General features: G+C 37.0%; 1 protein-coding gene across 2 annotated transcripts in view; it reads left to right on the top strand.

The window, feature by feature from the left end:
* The window catches only part of ZDHHC17 (zDHHC palmitoyltransferase 17), a 95,970-nt gene that overhangs the window by 44,126 nt on the left and 32,767 nt on the right, over positions 1-19,077 (top strand). For both annotated transcript variants that reach the window (XM_075551252.1, XM_075551251.1), the window contains exons 4-5: positions 6,516-6,593; positions 7,271-7,415. In XM_075551252.1, coding sequence (XP_075407367.1) covers positions 6,516-6,593; positions 7,271-7,415 — 223 coding nt within the window. The remainder of the gene's footprint in view (positions 1-6,515; positions 6,594-7,270; positions 7,416-19,077) is intronic.

The raw sequence follows: 19,077 nt of genomic DNA, 5'->3' as shown, positions 1-19,077 counted from the left end.
TTAAAAAGACTTCGCTGGGTTGAGCTTTCGTAGTATGTATTTTTCCCACTATGCAGGCATCAAGCAACTCACTCTGGGGCCACCCAGTGGCATCTCCTGAGAATGTTCTCTCTGGTCACAGTGAATTTTTGCTCAAACATCGTTTTATTTGACGGCCAGTTTAAGAGAACAGCATGCGGCTATGGAATTTTGTTTTCTGCTCAGGAAAAATGTCGCATAAACTGTTGTGATGTTGAACACAGCTTACAAAGACAGTGCTATGGGAACAATTCAAGTTTATGAGTGGCTATCTTATTTCAAAAAAGGTGAAATGTTGATTGATGACAAACCTTGTTGTGGATGTCTGTCAATCTTCTGAATGGGAAAAATGTTGTCAAAATTCATGTAAGTGCTTGAAGACTAACAACAGACAGTTAAAGAAATGGGTAAGTTATCTGGACTGTCTTGGAGGTTGGTTCAGCAAATCTTAACTAAAGACTTGGGTATGAGAAGGATTTCTGCAAAATGTGTGCCTCGGTTGTTCTTACGGACTCGGAAATAGACCTTCAAGTGGAAAGAGGCCAGGCTCTGAAAGAATAGCTCCTCCGAAGCTACCCAGGCCCTTTTTGCAAGGTCATTGAAGACTTGGTGCTATACTTACGACCCCGAAAACAAACATCAATCCAGCCGGTGGAAGACGCCATCATCCCCCCAAAAAGCTCGTTAAGATGTTCATTTGTGTTTTTGAAGTGAGGGGGACAGTGCATTTGGAGTTGGTTCCAACAGGTCAGACTGTTACTCAAGCTTTCTATTTAGAGGTTCTGAAAAGATTGCATAACAGTGTGCAGCAAAAATGGCTGGATTTGTGGCAGATGTGGGTCTGGTTTTGCCACCACAACAATGCACCTGCTCACACAGCCATCTCCGTGTACTCGTTTTTGGCAAAAAAACTCTTGCCCATGTGCCTTACTCACCTGATTTCGCTCCTTGCGACTTCTTTTTATTTTTTCACATGAAGAGGGACATGAAAGGACAATTATTTGATGATGTAGAAGAGGTGAAGAAAAATAACGAGGATGGTACTGTCAGCCATCCAAACATTAGTTTGCAAAATGTTTCCAAGAATGGAATTGCTACTTTGACAAATGTCTTCAGTGTAATGGAGACTACTTTGAAACTGATATGTTTGTTTTGTAAGAATATTTAAATACATAGCTTTGAAAAAAATCTAGTCTGTTTTAGGAGTAGCTCCTCGTATTTCTTTTGCCCTCAAACCTTATTAGTTGTTTGGCCGAATATACAGAATTTCGAATATTTTTTGTTTGTTGGCTTCAAGTGTTAGAGTTAAAATGTTCAATCCCATTTCTATTGATGAAAAATTAACATTTGTTATTTTGTATTTTTTAAACAAAGTATAAAATGAGAACTATAGATAAAAAGTATTGGGACTTTCTACATTAAACATAGAAAACATCAATATTTTTAATCTTTATTTCTCATCTCTGTTTCTCAGATTTATAGTCTAGTGAAATGATAAAGTCATAAGTAATAAAATCATGTTATATCTTTGGATAGCAAATTTTATTTTCTACAATAAATATAATATAACAAATTATTTTCCTGAAGCAAACAAATGCAAATACAATTCTCAATAACACAACTACTACTCAAGGCTTGAAGATAGCATAGCTATTTTGGGGTCTAGGATTTTACCTTCTTAAAAGCTTTAACCTGTCACTATGTTATGGACACTGGCAAAGCACACAAGACTTGTATCCGAGAAAGGGGACCTTATTTATTTACTATATGAATATTGTATTTGCATAAGTTTTTCCTCTTGCCTCCCATGGGAGTGACTTGATATAATCCAGATGGATGATGCACATATACTGGGTTTCCTTATAACTGAAAAACTTTGAACTTGGAGAATTCACTGTTTTATAGTCATAAGTATGTTTGCTCCTTGCCCAAAGGGAAACATTTTATCATCTTTTAAGGCAAACACAGCTCGGACAAAGTTCTTTGTAAAGAGTGGTCAGAGCATTGTGCTGTTGCACATCCCACAAAATATAGGGGAGCGTAAGAGCCTCCTGGGAAACTACCTCTTCTAACAGATATGTTTCATAGGAAATGCACCAAGATGTATTAAAGAACAAACAAACAGATGTATTAAATGACTCACTACAAGCAGAGCATCTAGGCTACTACATTCGCCAAGATAACATATAATGTATTTCCTAGATGAAAAGCCCATGACTCTAGCCTGGATTAAGTTCATATCCGTAGTATATGGAAATGAAATAAAAGGGATTCCTGATGGTGCAATTGTTAAGAGCTTGACTGCTAACCCAAAGCTTGATGGTTCAAATCCAACAGCTGTTCTGCAGGAGAACAGACCTAGTGATCTATCTACTCCCTGTAAAGATTACAACCTAGGAAAGCCTATTAGATAATTCTACTCAGTCCCTTATGGTAGCTCTCCATCAGAATAGATTCAAAAACACAAAAATCACAGTAAAATAAAAATGATTAGGAGAACATCTTGTCTTTAAAAGTCTTTTATCTCAGGATCCCTTTTTTGAGAACTCCTAATGATACGTGTTCTCTCTGATTTCATGTCAAGCTTTATCAAAGAACATGGAGATTATGATTTCCCGAGAGACCACTAAGTACATGGTTTATTCCCCATTCTTGAGAGCTTTACAGATTTTTTTATTTCTGGCTTTGAGTAGCATTTGTTTTTATTTTATTTTAAAATTCATTATATTGGCTCTGAATGACCACTTTTAATGTGGAAGGTTTTATCTTTAGATCATGGGACTTTTCTTGTGCGGTGCCTACAGCATGGCCTCCCTGCGATTCTCTCAGCGATTTGTCAGATAATGGAATCCACTAGGTTGATTATCTTATTTTCTTACCATAGCTTTTTAGGAAGCTAAATTTTATTCTACTTTGGAGAGGATTTTCTTAATTTATCTCTTAATCCTTCTATTGAATTTATGATTTTACCTATGGCTTTTTAAAATTTTAGTTTTTCATAAGTATCATTACTTTATTTGGGAATAAAGTTGTAAAGTGTTCCAAATGAAAGTATGATGTACCATAACATTTCTGGAATTATAATCATTTAGCAAAGAGTACAAAATATATGAAATACCTTATTTTTCCTATGATTCTTTCATAGTATAAAAATGATGTCCTACAAAGGGTACAAAATACAAATGGTGCGAAAGTTGCAGCATTTTTAATTTCCAAGCTTTCTTTTTGACCTTTTTAAAAAATATCATTCTTTTCTTGTAACATGAATGTATGTATTATCTTCTCCTAGCTCTTGAGGTATATAAATTGTATGTTGTGTTTTTAAAGTTTTCTTATCTACATATTATTTTATGTGTTTTGTGCTACTTCTGTTCTTGTTGCTCTCCGTCTTGCATATTTGAAGCTTTCCTCAATGATCTGCTTGTGTTTGACCACTCATATTTAGGAGAGAGATATGATCAGGCTAATTTGAGACCCTGGGTCTTGTAAAGTTCCATAACAGGAAATCCTCAAATATCAGTTTGGAGAGGTTTTCCTTAGGATTCTTAAGTGTGTCTTAGGGAAGGATCTGCCGACTCTGTAAAAATATCTGGCTGCTCATGGAATTGAACAAGGAAAGGGGCCTGGAGTTCTTGTTCAGCATGTGAATGTCAGTGAATTGTTACACTTTTAAAATTTTTCTTTGGTCATTTTATTATATTGCCATGCATACACACATACAGAAAATGAACAATTTAAATTAGAACCAATTTTAATTATTTTTCTTTCCAGTCGAAAATGTAGCTATAATTTATATCTTATTTTTATTTAGTTGTAAATATGCCATTATTACTTATATAATTAAAAAAGAAAAGTAACCATTACTAAGTTAGTATCACTAAATTGATAGCCAAGTTTCAAAGGAAAAGTTACTAAGAAATCTAATATATGAACTTGAACAAAAAATGAAGACACCAATATATAGAATCAAGTTCTCTGTATTTAATTTTGCTGAGAACATAACTTTTAAACCTGATTCTAACTCTATTTTTAAAAAGTAGTGAATTGGTCTAATTTATTGATTAGGTGAAAATGTACACAACAAAGCAAACCAAATCATCAGTTATTCCAGGTACAGTCAGTGACTTAGGTTATGTTTTCAGGTTGTATAGCCATTCTTGCTATCCTTTTCCAAATTATTTTACCACCATTAATACAAGCTCACCGTCCCCTGTGCTTCTCATCTAACTTTGAACTCTTGTCAATGGGATCACATATAATTCTTTGAAAGTGCTACCCATAGACTGTCAAAAGAGCAAACAAATCTGTCTTGGATGAAATACAACCAGAATGCTCCTTAGACTTCATGTCTTGTACTATGAAGATGTCAGGAGAGACTGGTCCCTAGGGAATTTGAACTTCATGCTTGGTAAATTAGAAGAAGGGCAGCAAGGATGAGGACAGTCCCCTGCAAGATAAATTGACATAGTGCCTCAGGCAGTGAGCTCAGACTTAAGAGCAATTGTGAGCACGGAGCAAGACTGGGCAGTATTTCATTCTTTTGTACATAGCAACATTCTGTTGCTGTGAATTGTGATCCACTTGATGGCACCTAACAATAACATCATTTTTTGAAAGCATAATACTCAATGAAAAACTCTTGTTTGGTTTAAAGATGACTTCAGGGGATAGTTTTAGTTTAAGGTTTAAAGATTAAAGTTTTAAGAGCAGTGGTTTTGGGAGTCATCCAGCCTCAATGGCTTTAGAAAGTCTGAATTCCTTGAGAATTTAAAATTTGCCCCCTATTTTTTCCTTTTTGATCGATGAATGATTGGAAAGATCCAGATTTGTACCTATTCCAAAAAAAGGTGACCTAATATGCTCAAATTATAGAACAATATCATTGACATCACATTCAAGTAAAATTTTGCTGAAGATCATTCAACAATAGTTTGGCTGAGCTATTCTTTTCAGGGCCAGCCTAACCGCTCTAAATAGTTTCTACCGTTACATAATGTCTGCTAGGTACCTTACGTAATTCAGCAATAGCTTGATGTTGTTTTTATAATACTTTAATATTTTAGGCATACTTTGTTAGGATACTTGAACTGTTTGTTATGATAGTGTAAAGTTGTGACCTGTGTCAGATAATGCTTTAAAAGCACCATTTCAACAAATATTTTTATGAGGTAAACCAGTTTTTAATCAAGCACCATGAGTATATTAAATAAAGTTATCACATTAAGAGTAAAGGCATTCTCAGGCTTTAGGCTCTGATACTAACCCCTCCCTTCTATTTTGGATTATGTGCTTCACAATCTGTCAGTAACTGATGATGGTGTGCTTCTTCCACGTGGATTTAGATGACATCTCACTTACATGGCTGCTTGTTCTGAGACAAGCCTTTAAGACACCATTTGCTATTTTATCTGAAAGCCGGGCACAACTAATTTCTTCACCACAATTTGTTATAGCACCGGTCTCCTCTGTGCTCCCTCCCTGGAGGAGAGTATTGAACAGGGCTGTGATGTAAAAACTAATTGTTCTTAAGGTGGAACTAGAATTTAGTGTGAGCCCCCAAATCATTTCTGGTTCTATTTTTGTTTTGGTCTTTCGATTTATTGAGAATTAACCCAAATATCACATCATTGCATCATTCAGTCTCATCAAGCAAAATTGTACCATTCCTTCCATAATCAGTTCCCAAACATCCTATTTCTTCCTGGATATCTTGACATCATCCCCGAGAATCTGAAAGTCTATGGAATACAGTGGGAATCCAAGATTCATTGGTGGAACTATACAGGAAATAACACCTTTGGCGAACTCCCTCGGTCCACAATTGCATAAAAATCAGGCATAAGTCTGACTCTCGATTCTGCACTCACCAATGCACTCTGTTTAATGATCACTTTCCTCCTCTCCCTCAATTTATATTTATATTCAATACTCATTGTATTGGTCATGCTTTCAATTTCAGAGGATAGTAAGATGTTTTTACATTACATTATTCAGTAAGCATTTCTGAGAGAGATTTTTTTAAGCAACATACCTCTGACAAATTACAAACTATTAGAAATTTTGTTTGCTCATTATAGTGTATAACATTTTTCATATATTCTGTGTGATGTAGTCTGTGTAATACTGTGAGTAAAGTAAAGCTTAAAAGACTATGCTACCCAAACAATTCTAGTGTATGGCTTATTCTAAAATTCTGTATGCTGCTACAGTCTGATCCATATCTTTGCTTTTTTCTACCTTTTGAAAAAAGTAAAAAGGTGTGATTACTATTTAGCATTGTTATTTTATTTGTAATTAAATATTATTTTCATTTTACTTTTAGAACACATGAAAATGTATTTAGCAAAATATTATGTGAAATATACCATTAAAGATTATTCTGTCTTCAAAAGCACTATCTAGAATATTATCTAAAATGGGAAGTATTTTCTTTTTATTTTACATATAATTTCTAGAAAACAGATTTTATCTAAATTGCTTTAAATTTTGTCTTATAGATACTATATTTCGAAAGGTGCTATAGTGGATCAACTTGGAGGCGACCTAAATTCAACTCCATTGCACTGGGCCACAAGGTTTACATTTACTTATGGAACTTTTTCCCTCTGGTTTCATTTTAGTCTGCAGCGAACAACTACCCTACCTTAATAATTTGATAAAATGAGTAGGAGAATTTATGATGTTAATTAATGTCATTAATATGCTAACGTATTACCATATATACTCGCTTATAAGCTGCCAGAATATCAGCCAAGTCTCCTAATTTTACCACAAAAACTGCATTAAAAATGTGCTAAAATCTCAGCTTATACAGGAGTATATACTGTAATCCAGTGTTACCTGTGCTGAAAGCACAATTTATTTTTCAAAGTGTCTTTATCAATATCGTGCAGATATTGATCCAGTTAGATAAAAGAATGAGTTCAATAGGAATTTGTAAATGTAGTACAGCATTAGATATATTTATAATTAAAAGCTAACCCCACCCCATTCATGAGCTATTGTCATATTAAATTATTATTAATAATTTTTATTGTTACATTTAAAGAAGTTAGGATATTTCTATAAATTACCCCTCAAATATGTTATCCTGGTTAAGACATTTTGAGAGCCAGTAAGTCCTAAATATGTCTTGACATGGTCCTTTTAAAAATGTTTGTAATTTTTTCTGTCATTATCCTAATTTTATTTCTAGATTTTCCTATTTGAAATAACTTTATATTATCTAAGTGTTCCTTCTTCTGTGTTTTAGACAAGGTCACCTATCCATGGTTGTGCAACTAATGAAATATGGTGCCGACCCTTCATTAATTGATGGAGAAGGATGTAGCTGTATTCATCTGGCTGCTCAGTTTGGACATACCTCTATTGTTGCTTACCTCATAGCAAAAGGACAGGTAAAATATCACAATTAGCGTGGATTTCAGTTAAATAATTTTCATGGTTTAAATTCTGAATTCATTGGTAACAATCAATACACGAGGAGTAATCTAGAGATATTTAAATGGTACTTTTTAATGCCATGAAAATTTAAAAAATGAGCCCTGGTGGCATAGTGGTTATGTGGTAGACAGCTCAAAACCGTGAGTGGCTGCGGGGAGAAAGATGAGGCATTCTACTCCTGTAAAGAGGTATAGTCTAGGAAACTCACAGGGACAGTTCTACCTTGTCCAATTTTATCAACTAAAGAAGGTAACAGGGCCAAGTCATATTCAGTGTGGGAAGGGACATCACAAGACTGTGAATACGAAGAAGCACATAGTTCATTAGGGCTATCTTTGGAGACTGTTTAAAAAAATCACCCTTTCCTTTATGGTTTCATCTAGACTAGAATCAGCAAACTGACCCAAAGGCCAACTCCAGCTTTGTGTTTTAAAATAAAATTGTATTGTAACACAGCCATACCAATTGGTTTATATAGTATCTGTTGCTATTTTTATGCTTCAGAATTGTTAGTTGTAGGCCATATAGCCTACTATATTTAAAACATTTATTTTCTGGCTGCAGTGAACTGAGGACCATTTGGAGCAGAACACAGAACGGACATTGTTTTAATGACATGGTCAGCAGTATTTGTTACACACAGAACAAACAGGACTGGGATGACAAGAACAGTATATATCATCATCAGCCAAGAGTCTTTGAAGTTAGGTTTCTGTCCAGGGTTTTGTGATACTGGTTTTAGTTCCCTCTTTCCATGTTATCCCTGGGTTTCTTGACTCCCAATCTGTCGCTTCTTTCCTTCTCCTTTCTCTCCCCCACCCCTTTAAAAGTAATTGCTACTCCTATGGTTTTATATGATTTACTGCACTGAAGTTATATCCACTCTGTAGGCCTGTCTGTGTTTGGCTGAAAGTTGATACCTGCGGATTGGTCAGGGTGTCAAAGGGCACAGTCTCAGGGTTCCACTAATCTCTATCAGACCAGTAATCGGGTCTATTTTGGATGATTTTGAATTTTGTTCTGCATTTTTTCTTCCCACTCTGTCCAGAACCTTCTATTGTGATCACAATCAACCAAGTACCATATTGTTCTTTTGGAAGCAGGGTAGTGAAGACTGGTTCATATGGCCCATTAGTCCTCTGGACTAATTGTCCAGTTGTATCTCTGACTCTTTTAGCTCCTCTTTGCCCTGGACAGGATGAGCCCAGTAATTGCATCTTAGATCGCTGCGCACAAGCTTTTAGAATCCCAGTTCCTACTACTCAAAGTAGGATGTAGAATATTGTCATAGTGGACTGTTGTGCAAATAAACCTAGATGTCTCCAAAGCTGTGGGAACATTTTCTATTTCCTCTGTGTCAGTTCTGTTCATTTGTATTGTTTCAAGATATTTGCTTAGTCTAGATTGTGAAATTTATTGGTATAACTTTAAAATATGTATATTTCTTTAGTATCCTTTTGTGTCCCTAAGAGCTCAGTGGATATTGTGTCTTTTATTCCTGATATTTATAATTTGTGTTTTTCTTTCTTTTTACTTGATCAAATTTGCTAGGGACTTAATTAGGTTTTTTATAAAATTGTTTTAGATTTCATCCTCTCCCTTCCCACCATTATCTTCAGTTTAATAGGATCTCTCCCCTCCCTTAGTTTCCTAAGGTCCTTCCTGCTAAAGGTGTACTTTTGTAATGTTGTTTTTTTTTGTTCAGTATATGAAGTTTAAGAGAAGGAATCTGTCAAATGAGACCCAAAACTCAATTCACTGCTGTGGGGGAAGGGCCAGCCCCCCACAACTAATCACGGGTTTGATACGTGTAATTGTATGGTTAATGTATATAAAGATTATAGTAAAGTCATAGAGAGCATGAGAGATAGAAGGGAGAGTGAAATAATGGAGTCAGACACATTTTCATGGTCTCTTGCTCACCTCCTGGACGTCCATGATCTTACCAGCCCGGTACATGCACAGTGTGGGCTGAGAGGGCAGGAGGTGAGGTGGGGTGGAGACCTCCGATTATTGCTAACCAAGGCTTATATCAGCCTAAGGAGGGGGCGTGATTACAGATACCCACAGGTCACAGGAAGGGCAGTACAATAGAAGTACACATCATAGGAAGGGGATATACAATAGGCATAAGTGTGACAGGAAGGGAATGAGCTAGAGGTGTGCACCTGATAGGAAGGGGTGGAACTAGAGGTATACATGTGACAAGATGGGCGGACTCTAGATTCATGAAGGTGGCCTAACCTTGGTCACCCTTGGGTGCGGGGGATTAGACCAGCTATCCCGCATTAAGCTGGGTTCAAACTGAGGCTTGCGGATGAAAGGAAAAGAAAGAGCTGTGTACAAAGCATGGGATTGGGAGGACTCCAATCTGATGGACTGAAGTCTCTAGTATATTTGAAGCTTGGTTTTTATACTCTTCTTACACAAGGGGATTGGTTACAAAACAAACATCAAAGAACTTAAACATTCCTAAACTCTTATCTATGCAAATGTTACTCAACTAGTCACATTTTCTTAACCTTAGAATAATAAAAGCACTAGGTTCAAAGACAATCACACGGATATGCAAGATTCAAGAGAGCCTCAAAGAGATCTTAAATAACTGAGTTATCCCTCAATGCTTTTAGCAGCAAAGTCACAACAGTCATTTTGCAATGCTTTTGTCTGCAGAGACACAGAGGCACAGGGGACTAAATAGTCACCCATTAGTAAACACCTTGATCAGCTGGATGCTTCCTACTCTTGGGTGGCCTAGACCTCCCTGGCCTCTCCTCAGGGAAACAATTTACTACTATCTTTATCAGAGGGGAGTGGGCCCTACTTGTGGGATAAAGAGTGGTGACTGCTTGCTCTGAATGGCTGACAACCCTTAGGGATAATAACCCCTGACCTACTTCTGTTGCCTTCCAAGTGTATAGTTAAACTGCCTTGTGTAGCAAGCACCTAATTTTGGGATATCTTTGGGGGAGACAATCTGGGCGAAATCTTTGATTCCCACACACTGCCTTCAAGTCAGAGCCGACTCATAGCAATCTCACAGGTTAGGGTAGAACTGTCATTGTCCATTTCCGAGACGGTTTTTATGGTAGTAGGAAGCCCGTCCTTCTCCTTTGCAGTGGCGGCTGGTTTCAAATTGCTGACCTTGCTGTTAGCTGCCTGACACATAACCACTATGCCACCAGGGATCCTTGTCAAGTAAGTGAGAGGTAGACTGAAATGAGCTCCTGAGGAATTGGCATGGAGGCCAGGTCTGACTTCTTCTGTCCACACAAAGTTATCAGGAATTGATGCAATACTAATTGAAGTGTTTCAACAGGCTGATGAATGATTGGAAAGATCCAGATTTGTACCTATTCCAAAAAAAGGTGACCTAATATGATGCTCAAATTATAGATCAATATCATTGACATCACATTCAAGTAAAATTTTGCTGAAGATCATTCAACAATAGTTGGCCCACTACATTGATATGAAGCTACCAGAGGTTCAGGCCAGGGGATATCATTGCTGATGTCACATGGATTTGGGCTTAAAGCAGAGAATACCAGAAAGATGTTTACATGTGTTTCATTGACTCTGCAAAGACAATCGACTATGTGGATCATAACACACTATGGATAACCGTGAGAAGAATGGGAATGACATAATGCTTCATTATGCTTATGCAGAACTTATATATGAACCAAGAGGCACTTAGATAAACAGAACAAGAAAATACTGCATGGTTTAAAAATCAGGGAAGATGTGCATCAGTTTTTATCCTTTGACCATACTTCTTCAATGTGTATACAGAGCAAATAATCAAAGAAGTTTGAAGAATGTGGTATCAGGATTGGAAGAAAGCTTATTAACAACCTGTGATAATGTAGTAGATACATTCTTGCATGCTTACAATGAGGAGGACTTACAGCACTTGATGTTGAAGACAAGGAATTTAGCCTTTAGTAAGGATTATAACTGATGTAAAGAAGACCAAAATCCTCATCACTGGGCCCATAGGTAATATCATGATAATGGTAATAGTAATAGTATAATACCGTTTATTATGGTAATAGCATGGTAAGTGGGAGAAAAGCTGAAGTTGTGAAGGATTTTGTCTTGCTTGACTCCACATTCAATGTTCATGGAAGTAGCACTTGGGAGTTCAAAAGACGCATTGCATTGGCTGAATCTGCTGCGTAGGACATATTTATTTATTTTAAATACTTTTATTGGAGGTCCTTACATCTCTTACCACAATCCATGCATTCCTCCAGTGTGCACATATGCCGCCATCACCATTTTCAAAACATTCTCTTCCCACTTGAGCCTCTGATATCTGTTCCCCATGTCTTCATCCTCCCTCCCCTACCATTCTCCCTCATGAACCCTTGATAAGTTATAGATTATTTTTTCCATATCTTACATCGTCCTCCATCGCCTCTCACCCACTTTTCTGTTATGCAGCCCCCTTGAAGGGGTTCTAGGTTGATCCTTGTTATTGGTTCCCCCTTTCTCCCTCCACCCTCCCCTAATCATCCTGGTTTCTCTATTCTCATTGTTGGCCCTGAGAAGTTTATCTATCCAGGATTCCCTGTGTTGCAGGCTCTTTTCTGTAGCAGTGTGCGTGCTCTGGTCTAATCTGATTTGTATAGTAGAATTGAGGTCATGATAGTGGGGTGAAGGAAGCACCAAAGAACTAGAGCAAAGTTGTGTGTTTCATTGGTGCTATCTTGCCCCCTGAGTGGCTTATATCTTCCCTGTGAATCCTCTGAGAAGGGATGTTCAATTGTCTACAGATGGGCATTGGGTCTCCACTCCAGCCCCCTGCCCCCAATTCACCTTGGGTATGGTTTTATTCTGGGTCTTAGATGCCTGATATCTGATCCCACCTGTAGCTCATGGTCACACAGGCTGGTATGCTTCTTCCATGTAGGCTTTGTTGCTTCTCAGCTAGATGGGCAGTTGTTTATCTTCAAGCCTTAAGACCCCAGATGCTATATCTTTTGATAGCTGGGCACCATCAGCTTTCTTCACCACATTTGCTTATACACCTATTTTGCATAGGACATTTTTAAAGTGCTGAAATGCAAGAATGTTACTTAGAGAAATAAGGTGCACCTGACCCAAATGTGGTATTTTCAGTTACCTCATATGCATTTGAGAGGTGGACATTAGATAAAGAAGACCAAAGAAGATCAATGCATTTGAATTGTGCTGGTGAAGACTATTGAAAGCGCCGTGGACTGCCAAAAGGACAAACAAATCGGTCTTGGGAGAAATACGGCCAGACAGCTGCTTAGAGGCAAAGATGGCAAAACTTCGTCCTAGGTATTTTGGATATACTGTCAGGAAAGACCAGTCCCTGGACAGTTACATCATGCCTGGTAAAGTGACAAGGCAGAAAAAAGAGGAAGGCCTTCAAGGAGGTGGGTTGACAGTGGCTGCAGCAATGGGCTCAGGGATAGGAACGATTGTGAGGATGGTACAGGATCATGCAGTGTTGCATTCTGTTGTGCATAGAGTCACTATAGGTAGGAACCAACTCGATGGCACCTAACAACATACAAATGAGAAGAATTTAACTCCAAGCTCAAGGATGATCACCACAAAGTATAAGTCAGACATGCCTCCACCCTCCATCCTTCTTTAATCCTATTCTGACATCAACTGTTCTTACCACAGCTTCTCTTTCTCTGCTGGAGTCTGTACTCCTCTACAGCTACACAGAAAATGCTCACAATTATGGGGTTCATAGGGAAGTTGACATGGGCTGGGAAGCACATCACTCTGCCTGGTGATCTCAGCGTTATGCCTCTGCTCTGCCTCATGGCTCAGTACTGCTCTTCTTCCTTTTCGCTAGATGTTAGTGTGCCACAGCCTCTGCTGCCTCTGCTGCGTCAGTAACTTTAGGCAGGGGTCTCGCCCATGCTCGACTTATTGATGATGATCCTGCAATTCTCTGTTCTTGCTTCTGAGATGGCTTCCTTATATCCAGAGGAATAGCAGAAATAACCAGTCCTTAAGTTAGAGTCCTTTACCACATGTGTGCATGCAGACTATGGAGACTATGTACCAGGCAATTTCACTTGACCTCAGCTTACATAGATAAAATTAACTTATTGTAAGAAATGTGTAAAACTTGCGTGACTTGAATGGCTGAACTTTTTTTAAATTGCTATTCTTTTGTGACATCAAATTAAAGTAGTAGATGGTGCTCTAGCACATAACAGTGTCCCTAGAGGCCTCTATATCACAGATAAACTTTTATAACGATTTCAAATAGTTCATAGAAAAATAAAGTTAAAAATAATGGAATTTTCCACCAACTTTTTGAAGTCCTCTTGTACACAGTCACTTTTTTCTCTCTCATCTGAGAAAACCATGTAATTCTGATTTTTAATGTTTAGTTGTTATTGGACTGGTCATGGAGTTCAGATGATCTCTGTAAACTTTTCAGGTAGTACCTAAGCTATACAGTTCTCAAAGAGAAGAGGTTTCTACCTGTCTCAATACCTTTTATACAAAACATGCATGGGGGCAAGTGTCTGGACACAGTAAAGTTTTCCATTCTCCTCTGGAGCAGCTGCCTGGTGGTTTCATACTTCTGACCTTGAAGTTAGGAGCCCCATGCGTAGCCACTGTGCCACCACCTGCTTATTATAAAGTGTACAAACTTATCCGAAAGATAACACATAGAAAAAGAAATCTCACTTCTTCCCCCACTCCCAAAATAACATCTTTTTAATGTATACTTTTCTCGATTTTTCTAATGTACATTAACATGTTATAAAGATAGTTCTTCATTAATCATAAGATACTTTGAATAGAGTTCAGAGTGTTTATCTGGCTGTGTTCTAGTCTCCACATACCTCATAAGCTCATTAATCAGTCTAGTGATCTGCTTGCAGTTTCTTCAATGAGTTAGACATGCTATTGTCTGAGCCTTTTTGCTCACGACTTTTCTCTCTGCAATTTTCTTTGATCAGATAGTCATACAACATTTTTTCTTTTATTTTAGTCAGGTCTCTTCAAATTGTAATAATTCCTATTCCCAATTATAGGCAGTTATTAATATTAGTGTTTTTTTCTTTTTCTCTTTCCAATCTTTCATTATCTGACTTAAATCAATGATACTGTTTTTCTTAGTGTTATTTTGGTTCTGATAAATAGGACTGCATTTCTGTTACCTGATTGTTCAGCTTTCAATAATATCTTTTGACTAGTAATCATTAGAGATGAGGCACTCAATGTATCTTCTTTCCAACTTTCTTCTCCTATTTCTTTACAATTATTGTTTGTCTTACACATGTTACATTGTTAGGAATACAACAGAAGCATCCCTGGCAACACAATAGTTAGGCACCAGATTATTACTGAAAAGGTTGATGGCTTGAATTTAGCAGCTTTCCTGTGGAAGACAGATGTAACCATCTGGATCTGCAACTCCCTGAGGGCAGCCCTCTGTTTTACTGAGTTCTTCTGTTAGAATTGAGTCACCGCAGTGAGATTGATATTGGTTAGATTATGTAACATTCCCACTCAATTGTGTTACTCCATTATCTACAGTTGTTTTAGTTATACTGTTAAGTATATTCACTGTTCACCACCAATTCTTTTGGATAGTTTTTCAGGAGAAAAAAAGGGAAAATACTAAATCATAGAGCCCTGTGGCTCATGTACTTCTCGAAATTTTGATCTGAGCATATTAATTTTTTATAATAGAGAATACCTTTACCTCCAGGCAGAACTTGGAAAAGAAGTACGAGGTTTGAAATCAATACCCAAAGAAAGAAAGAATTTTATTTTTCTATTAGTACTCTATGATATAAGGTTACATTTTATTTATTAGGTTTAAAGATTACTTTTTAAAAGATACGAAAGAACTCAAAACTAAAGAAAGAAGAAACAAGTATTTACATGCTTACTTTACATATCAAATTTAGTTTTGAGTTTTCTTGAGATGAGGACAATGAAGGAAGTACAATTAGATCTTTCATTAAAATTAAAGCCTTGATTCCTTCAAAGATAATTTCTTTTAAGTTACATAATTATTTATCAAAATGTCAACCTATATTAGAAATATTGAGTAAGGTTAAATTAGCTCCCAAATGAATTTTTAAAAATAGGGCATAGCATTCTATTACAACTTAGGAGACATTATGAAAAACTAATATTTAAGCATATTTGTTTTCATCCTCTAATGTGATTCTCAGCTTTTTTTTCATTTTAGTATATTTAGTTAATTTTCATATTTGGACATAGACCCATCAAAAATGGTGTATCACGCAGAATTCAGCGCATGCAGTATGTTTACTATAACTCTGTCTTTGCACTGATTGGTATGTGGGGGGTACCCCCCAAAATGATGGAATTATCTTTCAAAACTATATATTTAAATTTTTTTACAAAACAAACCTATCAGCTTCAAAGTAGTCTCCATTACACTGAAGACATTTGTCCAATTTGCGATACCATTCTTGGAAACATTTTGTGAACTCATCTGTTTGGATGGCTGACAGAACCTCCCTCATTTTTTTTTCTTCACCTCTTCTATGTGGTCAAATTGTTGTCTTTTTATGTACCTCTTCATTCTCAGAAACAAAAATAAGTCACATGGAGCAAGGTAAAGTGTGTGGGCCACAGAGACATGTTTTTTGCCCAAAACTGGTGCACTGAGATGGCTGTGTGAGCAGGTGCATTGTGGTGATGGCAGAACCAGTCCCCCCACCTGTCTGCCGTAAATCAGACCTTTTTTGTTGCACACTGTTAGTCTTTTCAGAAGTTCTAAATAGAAAGCTGGATTAACAGTCTGACCTGATGGAACCAACTCCAAATGCACTATCCCCTCTCGCATTAAAAAAGCAAATGGACATTCGTTTTGATCTTTGAATTCACTTGATGAGTTTTTTTGGGTGTGGTGATGATGGCGTCTTCCACTGGCTTGACTGATGTTTGTTTTCGAGGTCATAAGAATAGCACCTTGTCTCCTCACCAGTAATGACCTTGGGGAAAACGTCTGAGTTCCTTTGGAGCTGTTTCCATTTGAAGCTCTTTTTTCCTGGTCAGTGAGAACCTGAGGCACAAATTTGACAGTAATCTTTCTCATTCCCAAGTCTTCAGTTACTGAACCGAGCTCCCAGATAGTCCTGGTAAATTCCCCATATCGTCAGTGGTACTTCATTAGTCTTCGAGCATAGTGCGCAAATTTTGTTGACATTGCCCATTCAGGAAGTTAACAGACATCCAGAATGAAGTTTGTCATCAATCGACATTTCACCTTTTTTGAAATGCAAAAACCACTCATACACTTGAGTTTTTCCCCATAGTGCTGTCTTTATAAGCAGTGTTCAACATCACAGCAGTTTCTGAGGCATTTTTTCTGAGCAGGAAACAAAATTTCACAGCTGCATGCTGTTATCTTAAATCAGCCATCACAAAAAATGAGGTGCAAGCAAAACTGCTTTTATGAAAGATTTCAGGAGCAAGAGTTGGGAAGGAAAGAAAAAAGAAATATTCGCTGCGTATCTGGTGTTCCATGCTGTGGAGGAGGTTCCGTTTTATTATCGCAGGGTGTCTTCCATTATTAGCATTCACATTTTTAGATAGGGAACAAAGCCGCAGTAAAGGAATGTTTCTCAGGGTCACATTGCTGTTGTATAGTGAAACTGCCCATTCAAAACCATGTTGGTCTTAGTCCAAAGCATATGCCTTTTACTTTATAAAGAGCCATTTCATCTAGTAAATATTTTTATTTATTTATTTAACTGGGCACTAAGAATATAAAGCTGAACTAATATCTCTCTTCGAGGAGCTCCTGTTTTATTTAATGAGACGAGGCACAGAGTTCAACCAGTCATTTTGGGGTTGAGTTAGGAGAGGTAATTTTCAGGAAATAAAATTGATAGAATCCCTGATACATCAGAATGCCTTGAACAGACAGATAATTAGGGAAGAGTTTTGAGTGGACTAGGTGGTAGTCTAATTCTAATTAGATTAAAAACACTAAGCTAAAGAGAAAATTTCTCAAAAGAAAAAGGTAGGATAGAAGAAAAGTAATCATGATTTACTAGATGGTTTAGCATGGAATAGTATTCATACATATTGATAATATAAATATAAAATGCTGAAAAACTATGAAGGAGCACTACAAAGCATTTATTTAGAGACACAAAAGTCAAAATCATGGGTTTGTTAACAGGTAAAGCTAGTTGGATCTGAGCATGGACAAAGGTTGATGAATAAGACAGAACTGCTTCTTTCACCTACAAGTTTACAGAACAAATCAACTCTTAGGCATGTATAAAAATTACCTTTTTGTTAACTAAAATACAGCCCTCTTTGTTTTATTTTGAAATATCTAGAAATAAACAAGGTTTTGTTATTTTCTAACATGAATTAGTATAGATAATTATTTCGTTATTTTAATCATTTAACCCCTCCTTTGTAGTTGAGTGAAGGGAAAGACAATATACAATAAGGAGAAAGCAAAAAATGATCAAGGCAACAGAGGTGAATACTGTAACATACACAATCTTGCAATAACAATAATCTTTGAGTAGGTACATACATGTGTAAGCTGAGCAAATGTGGGAAGGTGAATGATGCAATCATTGATATATAGCTTAGTCAAGATATTTCTATATGTATATTTATATGTGCTGTAAATGTATCCATGAATGTGGACCCTATAGGGGACAAAGTTATGAAAACTTCTTAGTCATAACCATATACCTTGAGGGAACGATTCACTGGACCTGGCAGCTCAGGACCATAGTTTGTAGGGAGATCAAGGTCAATTGGCATAATACAGTCCCTAACATGGTATTATATCCTACTGTCATAATTAGGTCTTAAAAGTTGATTGAGAGCCATCAAAGGTGCACTTAATGGTTTCCTCATTTGGAGCAAAGACTAGTGAAGAAACCAGAGACATGGCAGCAATTAGTCCAAAGGACTGGATGGTCATGTAAAACCTCAGTCTCCACAACCCCCAAAAAAGTAATCGCTGGTCCCCAGCTACCACTGCTGACTGCTTTGAAAGGGCTTATTGTGGAAGGTCGTTGGGGAGAATTGGAGGAAAATGTAGAATACGCCTGAAAATCATAGGAAAAGACCATTTTTACTAGTTGGAACCCCTGAGAGTGACCCATAGACATTCTTCAAACCTGGAACTGAACTTCCCCTCATGGCTCAATTTTCAACCAAACTGTAGATCTGTACGGTGAACCGTAGCACCAGAGAGGTACACGCTCCATAGAACAACCAACCCTATGAGATCAAAAGAGCAGCATTTGCCCAAGGACAGAGTTCCTAAGATGCTGGAAAAGGAAACAAAGGGGAGAAGTGAGATGACTACAGTTACATTTGGGGTATTGCAATCTATGCCACTAAATCAAATGTGAATGTTCTAGAAACTTTCACCCGAACCACACCAAAAATAAAGACTAAAATAGGTCAAGATCTTATGTTCAAAACTTTATTAAAAGGAAACCAAATAATATATGAAAATCAATTAAAGTAATTAGTGATAAAATAGTTCAATATAAAGAAGAAAATGTGTAATAATAAAATTCCATTGATTGACATGTAAATTGAGTAATGATATAGTGGCTCTCCTATGATATGTAAATT

This window comes from Tenrec ecaudatus, chromosome 6, assembly GCF_050624435.1.
Source record: "Tenrec ecaudatus isolate mTenEca1 chromosome 6, mTenEca1.hap1, whole genome shotgun sequence".
Classification (NCBI taxonomy): Eukaryota; Metazoa; Chordata; class Mammalia; order Afrosoricida; family Tenrecidae; genus Tenrec; species Tenrec ecaudatus.
Note: the sequence above shows the minus strand (reverse complement) of the source record. Positions and strands in the feature narration are given on the sequence as shown.